Source organism: Lytechinus pictus, chromosome 1 (genome assembly GCF_037042905.1).
Source record: "Lytechinus pictus isolate F3 Inbred chromosome 1, Lp3.0, whole genome shotgun sequence".
Taxonomy (NCBI): Eukaryota; Metazoa; Echinodermata; class Echinoidea; order Temnopleuroida; family Toxopneustidae; genus Lytechinus; species Lytechinus pictus.
In genome coordinates, this window is record NC_087245.1 from 36555432 (window position 1) to 36568554 (window position 13123).

General features: G+C 35.5%; 1 protein-coding gene across 1 annotated transcript in view; it reads left to right on the plus strand.

The window, feature by feature from the left end:
• Positions 1-2585: 2585 nt before the first annotated feature.
• Positions 2586-13123, plus strand: part of LOC129266550 (uncharacterized) — a 37184-nt gene continuing 26646 nt past the window's right edge. Inside the window, exons 1-4 of the mRNA XM_064101724.1 lie at positions 2586-2718; positions 3426-3511; positions 4977-5089; positions 9262-9399. Of these exons, the coding sequence (XP_063957794.1) occupies positions 2623-2718; positions 3426-3511; positions 4977-5089; positions 9262-9399 (433 nt within the window). The 5' untranslated portion in view covers positions 2586-2622. The remainder of the gene's footprint in view (positions 2719-3425; positions 3512-4976; positions 5090-9261; positions 9400-13123) is intronic.

The window sequence follows — 13123 nt, forward strand, 5'->3', positions numbered from 1 at the left end:
CTCGAAACAGTAACTATGGATGCTGGGTGTGTTGTTGTGTAATGCAATGACTCATGATTTTAATACTTTTTGAGATATGAGTCATCTCACAGTCATATAAACTGTTGCATGTCTTTATGCCAGGTGTATCATTTATCTCTTCATTTACTCTAATAGGAATATGAGAATGAAATTAAAATAATGCAAAAGTTTTGCTCAGTTGCAGAAATGTTTAATTTGTGGGATATATTGGCTGTTTATTATAAAAATATCTGTGTTCAAGACATTTAGTATAAAATATGATGTTTTTCTAAACAGGTGACTCATTTAATGGCTAAATCTTTTGTTTTGTTAAGAATATGGGAATGAAATTGAAATGATACAGGATCGAGTTCTGCCAGTTGCAGAAATTTGCCATTTTAATGGAATTTCTCTGTACCAAAACATGAAGTACAACTTATGCTTATTGCAGAAATATGAATTTGCGAAAAAAAAATTTGTTTTGTTTCGAGTTTTTTAGCGGGGGTATTTGTATTTTCCTAAAATTTCTATTTTGGCTAACAATACCTTGGAAAATCTTCAGAAATGTACTTTAAGTGGGGTATATTTTTGTTTTTATTTAAAAAAAAAAATCGATATCGGTCATGAATGGAATAAATTACCTTCCGATATAACTTTATGAAGAAATGGGATGTCTATGGTTACTTTAGTCGATGCTTAGATTTGCCCCGGCATAATGAAGTGCTATGAGTTGATGTTTCCATTTATTGTCTTTTATTCTGTTTCTGTTTCTGTTTATGGTAACTCCCATAGGAACTCGGCAGGACAGCGTTTTGCTGGTATTCTTTGACATTGTGCTGCTTTTCCATATTGAGGAAGTTAAATTATGTCATCTTTGGATCTAAGAAAGAGTTTGGTTTCAAGCAATCAGAATGCAATTAATTTAAATGAAATAAATTGCGTTTAGAAAGCAAATTCAATTTATTTCCAACAAACAAAGAAAATATAATACAAAATCATTACATACAGTATGGCCTCATTGAATATTATGTATTCAAAATTTGTTTAATATCATCCATCCTTTATTGCATCTGATAATATAACGATGTTTTCATCCCCCCCCCCTCCCCCCGAAAAAAAAATGACCACATAAATGAAATACGTGCCTCATCATCAAAATTAGTCAGATATTTGACACATGCTTGCCTGTTCACTGCTTTTAGACGCAGGTTTCTCGAATCCAAGTTATATATTGATTTCACAGCACTGGAAACGATATAAGGCTGAAAGCTTTTCCTATTCACATCGTCGACCCAGACAATTATAATGCAGATTGTCTGTTCAATGTGGTAGCACCTTCGCATAAGCTGCTGACACCGGACTATACGCTCGCTTCTGTCTGAATGTACTGATTGAGTATTTGTTAGTGATCTTGTATTGGATTTTTGGCTTGTTTATTAAAGGATTTACTAATGCATGTTGTTTGATTGACATCTTCGTACCATACACAGTTTGCAACAGTATTAAAGGGATGGTCCGGGCTGAAAATATTTATATCTTGATACATAGAGTAGAATTCACTGAACAAAATACCAAAAATGTCATCAAAATCGGATACAAATAATAGAGTTATTGAAGTTTAAAGTTTAGCAATATTTTGTAAAAACAGTTGTCATGAGTATTCATTAGGTGGGCTGATGATGTCACATCTCCACTTTTCGTTTTGTTATGTTATTACATAAAATCATAATTTTTTCATTATTTCATACTTGTGTGAATAATATGTCTCCCTTATAATGAAATAAGTTGCACCAATAAATATCTAATAATAATAATAATAAACAGTTCTTGTATAGCGCATATCACATTTATGAATAATGTCTCTATGCACTAAATCAGTTGTCAATCCAATTTTTCTAGTTCCTGGAGGAAAAAAAAATTGAATAAACCTAATTTCATATAATAAAATACAAAAGAACAAGTGGGGATGTGACATCATCAGCCCACCTAATGAATATTCATGACGACTGTTTTCACAAAATATTGCTTAACTTTAAAATTCAATAACTTTGTTATTTGTTATCTGATTTTGGTGAAATTTTTGGCATTTTGCTCAGTGAATTCTACTCTATTTATTAAGCTATAAATACTTTCTGCCCGGACCATCCCTTTAAAGCAGCACACTGAAATCAGATGGCAGTATCCCATACAAACTAAGCATTTTATTATGCATATACCTCTATGAGTGCAGAAGCAAAATATTCATTCATATTGATTGTTTGTGCATAAGAACATCTATGCTGTTTATAATGATGACATTGTCATTGTCTTGATAATTAAACCTTTGAATTAAACGCATGCCCTCAATTTCCCAACGGGGTAATATTTCTCATAAACCTTTTCTAGAAAAAGCTTCACAATCTTCCACTGGAATAAGTGACCTTCAAATAGATTTGGTCATAGGAAATGATCTGATTATTTTTGTATGTTGGAGAAAGATTGTTAATTCTGCCCGAAGTCTCATATCATGTTATATCGACCTGAAAAAAATAGAAGTGTCATTTCATCCATCTCCTATATCTTATGTTCTCCTTCTCCGACAGGAACCTACAGAAGTACGTCTACGAGGAGGCGCAGAAGAGGATGGTGTTGTCACGGCAACAACAGTTCAACGAGAAGCACTGTATCTGCTGCTTTTCATCATTTGGATTCATCTTAAACAGGAAGATACAATGTCAGGTAAGGGAGGAAATGGTGAAAAATATCCCACTCCCAATTTTCATTGCTTTATGCACATGATGCAGGTTATGACATATTTCTTACAGTACAATACGCCACACAAATGAAAAATAGGCCATTTGGATACACCAGTTAAGCTAGTGCGTCTATTAATCTAATGATTAAAGTAAGCTTGTAGCAATGGCTTTGTATACCTTTGAGTGTAGTCATTCAGTATTTTGTAGTTTTGCCAAAATGCATTTAAGATCCATGAATATATACTGTACCTGCAATAGTAAATTCTTATGCACATGACTTCGTCTGCTTTTCTTGCTTGAAATCACTTTAAACAAGAGTTTTTAAAGAAAATACTGGTATGCCATTCTCAATTTTTCCAAGTTACAACCAGATGAGTGCTTCTACTCATTAATGCTCATCAAAATTGTCAAAAATCAGAAAGATACATGTAGGTATGTTTACAAATCTATAGCATAGCTATGTTACTTTCTACCAAATGGAATCATTTTACTGTTGCCAATTTGACAAACAACTTGTAATTAAAATCAAACCTTAATTAAATTTCGTAAAAGATTTCAGCTATATTTTGATATTGAGAATTAATGTACATTAAACAAAATTTGGACTGATAGTTCTTACTCAATATGTTAAAGATGAATGCAACAATTGTTTTTATTATAAAGTAATATCAAATTATTTCTTTAATACAGGTGTGCCGATTTTTTATCTGCAAAAACTGCAGAGCGAAGTCAGAGAAAAAGGAGGACATTTCATGTATTGCTTGTGTACAACAACAGTAAGTTTTTTGTTTATATCTATTTCTTCTTCAACTTGCACTTATCATGCCATTAGCTGGATGAGAAAACCAAAAGTGTATGCTCTAAAACTCCTTGTGCCCAAATCTGTTATTGAGTCTATAGAAACAATGAAAAGAATACGATACTGATTATTGTGTAAAAAAAAACCCAAAACCCAGATAATTGATTTTGATTTTTTTTTTATCATCAGAAAATACACCAAGTAAACCTCTCCATAAAGACCACCTGTTCATGAAAACTGAATTCCATGTCTTCCATTGTTCATGTCCAAAATACAAAAATAATGGTATAAACCACCTCCATTACTGCATGAAATGGAAGGTCTGCCTCGCATCGCCCTCGGCTAGAGAACATAATTTGCCATGATAATTGAGCATCATAAAAACTCATGCTCATTAGAGAAGAGATAGAGTGGCAATAATGTAACCAATGCTTGCAGTCATGACTACCGTTATTAAGGTAGAGATATTGTATTCTCATGGCTCGCAGGTCAGCAATACCTGCTCGTTCTCTGGAATCTCTTGTGTTATTCAACGAGAAACTCTCTCGGATATGTGCACCTGCATTTAAGTTGATGTGAAATGCTGGATGGGGAGTGGGTGATCGTACGTGAAGGGTTTTTAACCATTCGAATCATATTGTATACAAATATTCAATGTTTATGAGTGCGATCGTTCTCAATATTACATGAACGTGCAAGTTGATAGAATCTATTCAACGACGCGAAGCAGAGTTTAATAGTTTGCTTAAACTTGCACCGAATGTATTATTCAAACGGTATTTTCAAAAGAATGACACAATATCAACTTAAAGAAGAAAATAGGGAAAAAAACATAACATTTTATAAAACGGAACATGTTTTGAGGCTCACACCTCATCATCAGCCTAAAAGCTTAGAACAGAGTTACTGGTATTTATACATTTTGGATATCAAGCTAATTTCAAGAATGTAGTTACAAAATACATCGGTATGTCGAACAGTGAATTTGAACGGTTGCACGAATGACAAAACATTGAATGTTTTACAGAACCCACGATTTGAGGATATAGTCTAGACCAAAATTAGCAAAATAGATTGAAAGTATTAGCGTTGTGAGGACTGTAGCAATGGGCATTTATTCATATCATATTAATCGGCATGAAATATTGAACATGTTCCTACAAATCTTCCCAATCAGGAAGCTCCCATTTTAAATCGTGGGGAAAAATGAAGCAGAATAAATGTAAACGTCAAAAGGGTCTAGTCGTTGGATGAGTGCAAATAGGTCTTTTCAGACAAAATAACAGCGGCGCGTGGACGTAAAGTTTACAAGACAAATCCTTTTCTTATGGAACTATGGCCAAATCTCTGTTTTCATTGAAAGAAATCCAATTAATTGTAATCATTGACATCAAAATACAATGTGATGAATTCTTTTAACATTTTTTTATTTGTGAATACAGGGAACTACAGGTGAGAGCGTGCGAATGGTTCTATGCCCAGATCAGAGCTAAATTCAGACGGTTTGGCAGTGCTAAGGTGGTGCGTTCACTCTACAAGAGAGATAAAGAAAGAGGTATGTTAATACAGTATAAACAAGTTTTTTAAATACACAGTGGCATATGCAGGTGGGTGGTTAAAGGGGAACTATTCCCCCTTTTATTTTTTTTCATACCAACCCTCTGTCAGGTAAAAGCTTGTTATGGTTGATCACTTAATCGTCATCGATGGACTGTCTATGAATCCATGTTACGCAGAATGGAACGCTCGTATCACCTCCCACTCACTCAGATTGGGGTCACAAAGCAGATCAGATCACGATCACGTAGAGTAGTTCACTCAGAATAAATAGCGCCCCCTTCAGAATGAATGACATGGAATCGGACGTGGATCTGTCTTTCCATGAAATAGGAGCCACCTGAAAATTATAGTAAACTTCTTCATGACAAAACCTGCTATACAACTTGAGTTCCTATTAAAAGTTGTAGATCACATTAAATTGAATGGTTCTAAATGTCCAAGCAAATATTCTTTCATGAAAATATAGATGGTCTCAAATAACAACTTAGGAATTGTTTTACATAATTTTCTTTGCAAAATATGCTTCATAAATACCAATGAATGGATTATTAATTTGATGTTACTGCAAAACCGACATTCTCTCATCTATTTTAAAATGTCACCTTTCAGAACAAATTAATTGCCTCAAAACAAATATAGAAATATCACAGACTTACACTTGATTTCTGGAATGTAGAAATAATAACCAACTGCCAGTAAATAGCTTGAAGCTGGCAAAATAAAACTAGAAGAAATCTTTCTCAGTGAGGGTCTGCGTGTTCCCTCTGTAAAAAATCAAAAATGGTTCCAGCTTTCTGTATAGACCTCTGCAACTAACCCAACATAGCTCCACACCCCACTGACTATACAAACTGTGCACTCAACCTAAAGTGGTGGAGTTGATTTGCATATCAATTAGTAAGACCAAGTGCAGCTCCTTTCAAATGGATAACAAGAATTCAAGGCAGAGGGAAAAGTAGTTAACTAATTCAGGGGCACTCTGACACCCTCCCCCCTTAATTTTTTTTTTTTTGCTTGTCCAATTTGTTTTGAAGTACGAAACAACATACAATTTGTGGTGAATGCCTTTTTTTTTTTTGGGGGGGGGGGCTTGTCATTTTTGGGGGGAGTAGGAAACTACCTAAAAATGGTGGTAAAGACTTTTTTTTTTTTTTGGTTGTCACCATTTCATTCAAATTGAAAACCCCACCCTTTAAAAAAAAATCCTTCGTAAACTACTGTAAATACATATATGTAGAAAAAAAATCACATTGTATACTTTTCATAAATGTTATGCAAGTTTTTTTTTATAAGCCTATAGATGATGCATATTTTCATACAATTTATTCTTGTTATAAAACTGATGTATAAATAGCAACAAATTTTGCACTAAAGTAGATAGGGTTCATCTTATGGGGAATGAATGCTCTGAATTTGTTAATGGATTTTTGTTTTGTTTTGTATTCCCTATTCTTTCCCTGTCATTAATGATTATTAGTTGAGATCAACTGTTTGTGCGATGTACCCTTAACATGAATTTATTGCGAAATCCAGTGGATTGGGCCAAATACAATGACAATGGATGTAAGATTCACTTCTAAAACAATGCAAATGATCATCCTTTAGTTAATAGATATTTCCTCTCATGTTTTTATGTGATTTGATCTTTTATACTATTACTATGTGAAAATACAAGTCACATGGCATCAGCTGGGTAATTTGTAAGTTTATTATTTGATATCTTCAAATCGAAATTGAAAGCATATCTCTTTAATTAGGAAATTTCTGTGTACACATAGAATTAAGTAAAAAGAGCTCTGAACTTGCGCAGCTGAATATACAGTCCGACCTCTCTTATCCGGACACGTTGGGACCAGCACCAATCCGGATAAGGGATTTATCCAGATGTGGGAGATCCAATATTCAATACACACAGCTGCCTCCCTTACAGTAGCTACACGTAATCTATTGTAGTGGGCGTACACAGATAGTATTCACTGCAGTGTCAGTGCAAATTATAGGCGGTATTTTTACGGAAATGAAGTCGATCGATGGCCAAAACTGTTGGATAATTTACCTGCTAAAATGATTGAGGTATACATCGAGCATACCTCAAAAGAAAGAGAATGACTCGATGGAACTAAGTTTTACAATTAGATCATCGTGGCGGGTATCGTAGCTTTGCAATGTCAGCCATTGTTATACTGACTGTAGGCTCAAAAATGATATATGGCGCTGTCCATATTGAGGCCAAGCGTTAGCGTTTTTCCTGGGTAACAAAAAAGGGAACGTGATGAAATGTTTGCGCTGCGCCCTAATTTACTGGAAAATTATCCTGCCTAAGTTCTTTTGGTGAATTTTGATGAGATATTTTCATGAAAAATCATGTTGTTGTAGGTAGACTATATTGGAAAATATATGTAATCAAAGTGAGTTTGCGTATAGGATTGAGTTTAAATTGAAATCTCATTTCCTCACGTACTACATTGAATTGAAAAAAAAAATTTTGGCAAGTGTGCGTCCGGATAATAGAGAGATCCGGATAATGGGAGGCCGGATAAGAGAGGTCGGACTGTATTCACGTAAAAGCTGCAATATACAAATTTATGTTTATTATTATTATTATGTGAATTATTCTCATGAGATTTATTCTATAGTTGTATTTTAAATGTTTTTAGATGTAAAATGAGACCATGTAAAAGTGACATAAAAAGACCCATACATAATTGTTTCTCAGTTGTACAATTCAAGCTGATTATTGATGTGATAGACTTGAAGTCATGTCCCAATTCTATTTATCTTAGGTATTTCTCATTGATGAAATGTCATGTCTTACTCAGTTAATACAGACTCCACCGTCTCTTCATTTCTATGTAGCATTCAGTAACACTTTATCCAGTAATACAGTATAATAAAACTCTTCTAAAAAAATAATCCTCAAAATGTAATTTTGAAAACAGGCTAAGTAATATACTTGGCTCTAAGGTATGTAATTTTCCATGCAATAGCTCTTCTATTTTAAGGTATAAGGATAAAAAGGAAGTCTCCTTTATATGCTGGTGGTCTTGAAAGCACCAAGTGTACAATAGCTATTTGATCATATTCTTACGACCTGTGCCCAGTTACACAACGTTCAGCAATCAATCTAACAATCGATTTGTATGAGTGATCGTACATAGTTATGAAGGCAATCACTTATTAAAATCATTTGTATGATCAATCTCACAGCCCTGTGATACAGGAACTCGGTTATACCAATGTCCCCCACAGGGTATACATCAGCTGGTTGGAATACAGATTTAATGATTCCCTCGGGGTCAGACTGTCACATTTATTTTAGAGTAAGATGGGTTTTTCCTGGGTCTTGTATCAGTCAGCCCAGATACCCAATGCCTCCGGCAATCAAACGTTGCGAGTGTATCGCTAAAATGATGCAAAAATTCATCGCCATGCCCCAGCTATCTTAGGGAGATGTGGAACCCTTGATAATTGTTAGAAGATAAAAGCATGCCTTACTTTCTTGAACTGACATTCAAGAATCAAAATGATGGGATTTGAGATGGATATCGAAGTCGCGATGATTCTAGATATTGCGATCTAAAATAATTGACTAAAAATACTAGTACAAATGATAACATCTGATCTACTATTGTGTGGCCTATTTATTAATCTCTTTATCTCAATTCGGCTCTTATTGCTTTATTGCCCATCCCGTTTTATCTCCCTCTCTTTCTATTTCTCTGTCTGTCTTTACGGTCTGTCTCTCTCTCTCTTTTGCATTGACCTTTTCCATATCTCCCTATATCTATTTCCCCATCCCTTTTTCTCTCAACCTCACATATGTTATTTGCCCTCATGTTTTCTTTTTCTTTTTTACTATCTCTCTCTCAAGTCATTCCTTTTTTGTGAAATATTACATTTACTCTTTTCCTCTCTTTCTCTTTTTCTCATTGCATCTCTCCCTTCTCTCATTTCTCTTCTTTCGTGCTCACTTTCACACTCTTTCTGTCTGTCTTTCTTTCCTTCTTCACTCCCTACCGATGACTTGAACTTTCTCCTTTCCCTTCAATTAATCTTTTGACTTTTTTCTCCTTCTCCCCCCCCTTGTTCTTGTATATGACTCTCTCTCTCCCCCTCTCTCTCTCTCTCTCGCTCACCTTCTCTTCCACCATCATTTGCCTATCCCAGGTAGTGGTTCAGAGGACGAAGACAGTCAGAACAGCGATTCCGGTGTCGGTCGTCAGAGAAGTCCTGATTCATTGGGATCTAGTTTCGATCTCTCCGCCTTCATGCAAGGTCCAAGAAACGACCAAGAAACAAACACAGGTAAGGCATTGCCTGGTTGTGATATTGTTTTGACTAGTGGTCCAGTGGTCAAGTCTCCAAACTATGAGCCATAAGGTATGTGGTTCAAATCCTTTCACAGCATCCCTCCTTTAAAAAAACATCAGACAGCTGAAATCTGATGCCTGTGGTAAAAACATATCTGTAACTTTCCGAGATTGCTTTAAATAAAATTGCTTGGACATCATTTATATATCAAGTTCCAACGAGATAAAAGCAGATTATTATCACATGCCGCTCTTTACCCTGGTGTTAAATAGGTAACACTAGTGTATGAGGATAAATGCAATTACCCACCATTGTGAACACATTGGCACCTGGGAGTGGAGAAGGTGTATGGAGTGGAGAGTGTGCGTGTATTGTGTAAGTCATTATCATAGTGGAAAAGATGCATACATTATGATTGATGGCTTAATTAAAAATCCTTCAAAGACAAAAAAATGTACCCAGTACACTCCAAAAAATATTGGGTAAAATTTTAACCAGCACGAGGGTAATTATGTGTCCAACCAATTTGGGGCAGTATTTTACCCAATGCGGAAAGCATATTGTCCAGTAAGGTTGAAAAATAAGCAGCAATTACTTTAGAATGGGCAAAATTTCCATCGCACTGGATAAATAAAAATTTCCAAAAGAAATGCCCAATGTTGGTTGGGCACATAATTACCCTTATGGAGCACTTTTACCCAGAGTTTTTTAGAGTGTAATGCCCACCTCCTCCCTATATGTTAATCAAAATCCTTATAATGATTAATCACTCCCAGTACGAATTGGAGGCTTGCAATTCTTTCACAATATAGTTTGTACAGTGGTCTCTAGGGGGTGTGTTTCATAAACCACTTCATCAGTTACACATGACTTTATACACAACTTTATGCATGCCTTCATAGTTATTGTTGATTCAATAAAGCGCACAATGATAAAAAAAATCTTATGTATGATTTCAGACGTGACTCAGATATGTTCTTAGCTGCTAAAGTCAGCCATATAGCGACTAAGTATAGTTTTACCGTAAGAAAGGATTACCAGTCATGCATAACGTATGTAAATTAAAGCAACATTTACGAACAGCTATCTGAAATGACACAGCATTTTCCTCTTAGTATTTCTGTCTCATCTTTCTAATTGTTTGGTGTCTTTATGTGGTTCATGTTACTGTAATGACTGACATTAGAAGACATTATATCCTACGTATGATATGGTTTTAAAAATAGAAAATTGTATTATTTGAGACTTGTTATTTTGATAGGAAAAATACAAGATGAACACATCAATTCAGTGGATTAAGGGGAAAGAGTGAGAAATAAGAAAGAAGGAGGGTTGCAAAAGTCACAAACAGAATGAAGATGTGGGCAGAGTCCGCCATAAAGACAGAGAACAAATATTTACTCAGACAGGAATTAGACTTGATATTTGGATCGCTTGCCAGCCTTTTGAAGACAGCTGAGATGAGGTGAACCTTTCCACAGTCACTTAACTCTGATTATCTGCGAAGGCCTCTGATTATGTTAAGGTGTGTTCATGCGCTTTGACTGAAGCTTCGACCAGGAACGTGAATTCCAATCAAAATGCTACGGAGTTAACACAAAATATGGTTATAGGCCAACATTTAAGTGATTCTCCCTCGATTCAAGCCCACCCAATTGACACAGGAAGTTTAAGTCATCTGTTACCGAGGAGAGCATTAAAGTGGTTTTCATCAACACTGATTCTGCCTCATTTCAAACCCACCCAATGATCACAGGAAGTAGAGATTTCCTTTGAGTGTATATTATGCAGTGCATGTGGGATAGCTTAGCAAAATGCTCGTCATGGAATCACAATTTAGATCTCTGTTGCATTAAAGTGATTTTTTCTCAGCAACTATGATTTGATTCAGAATCATGTTTCAAACTGCCCCCTTTTGCAGTATTTCATGTTTCATCGCAATAGACGTTTATTTGAACGCAGCAATGGTATGAACAAAACGCCGTTGAAAACCCATGTTTCTTGGGTACAAAAGTGTAGTTTGAACCCAGCCTGTGTCGGTCTAATGTGTCTCGGGCAAGCTAACTTCTGTTTATAGAGCGCAGGTCTCATCTTTCATCACACAACCACATGAGAGGAAAGTGATTTCTTTCTGTTTGTCAAATTGACTTGGAGATGAGTTGGAAGGCTCTCATTCTTTTGATCCCGGGCAGAAGCAGAGGAAAATGTTCAGGGGAACATAGGTAATTGGGGTAATGCGAAGAAAAATGAGCATGGCAAGGACATATGTAACATTTGCTAATATAGTATAAGGAAAAGAATGAGAATAAGATAGAGAGGGGGTGAAGGGTTAGAGAAGAGAGAAAGATCTAGACCGAAAGAATAATCTTACAAAACTGCAGTGTCATGCCCACATAGTGATCTAGTGTAGAGCATTATTATCGTTATTGATTACTGCTTCAGAGAGGATTTATTTTTAACTTCTTCATAATGGTGAATCAGTGGCGAATATCTTATTCACCTCATACGTCCATATACAGCAAAAACTTCTCCTATCATCTATCAACTCATGCATGCATACGTTTGCTTTGATATCCCATGTAAAATTCATGGATAAGTATTATTTTAATCATCATCGGCACTGGGTCTCCAGTCATGCATACATTCATCAATAAGCAATGCTATTATTTCCTAGTCATTATTTATGCACTGAGTCGTCAGTCTGGGCGCTTGGGTATATCCACAAATTATGTTTCCTATTCATTCACACTTAATTCCCTGTTTAGGGCCCGTATGCCTATTTTTGTGTAAGTATATAGAGATGCAAAGACCGTAACAGCAGTCTTGTTTTATGGCAATCAGGGTTCAAGATTGTAAAGTATTGAATAGACAATGTGATGTGTGGTGCAAGAGGAGGAGAAGGAGAAGGAGGAAGAGAAGAAGACAGAATAGAAAGAGAATTAAAAAGAAGAAGAAGGAGATGATGATAATGATGATGATGATGATGATGATGACGTTGATGATGATGATGATGATGATGATGATGATGATGATGATGATGATGATGATGATGATGATAAAGGTGATGATGATGATGATGATGATGATGATGATGATGATGATAAAGAGAATGAGGAAGAATTGAAAAAAAGAGAGAAGCTCAACTCAATAATTTTCATAAATATCTAGCTCACATGACAATCATTTCCATAACATTTTACATATGACCTCTAAAACAAAAAGTATTTTCTGCTCTTTGCTTCAGAACAAATGCACCCTCACACAGATGGCTTGATAAGCTCATTCAATTGACACTTTCCCAAAATGCAACTGCAGCTATCGCCCTTGTATGTATTTGTAATGGACCCTATTCATTCAATTAAGTATTAACACTGCCTCTGTCCATTTGATAACAGGCGAGGGGGCTTTATGCATCACATGGTAATTGATTATTTCCCTTTAATTGGTCGCTATGATGTTCTAGAACTTGATGCTCTTGTCGTCTGGCTGAATGGTATATAGGAGGGAGCAGATGTGTTGTTATTCAATGATGAGGGCAATGTCCTATTATTGAGGCAGTTATTGTTATAATTGTAGTTTTGTCTATCGATCTAGACACATTAATTGGGTGATTTCAAGTCCGGTGTTGGTGTTGAATTTGGATTGCTTCCCCTAGCTCCAAAACTTATTCAGAGTTTGCAAAACTGATCCAGATCACATTATTGACATCTCAACAACT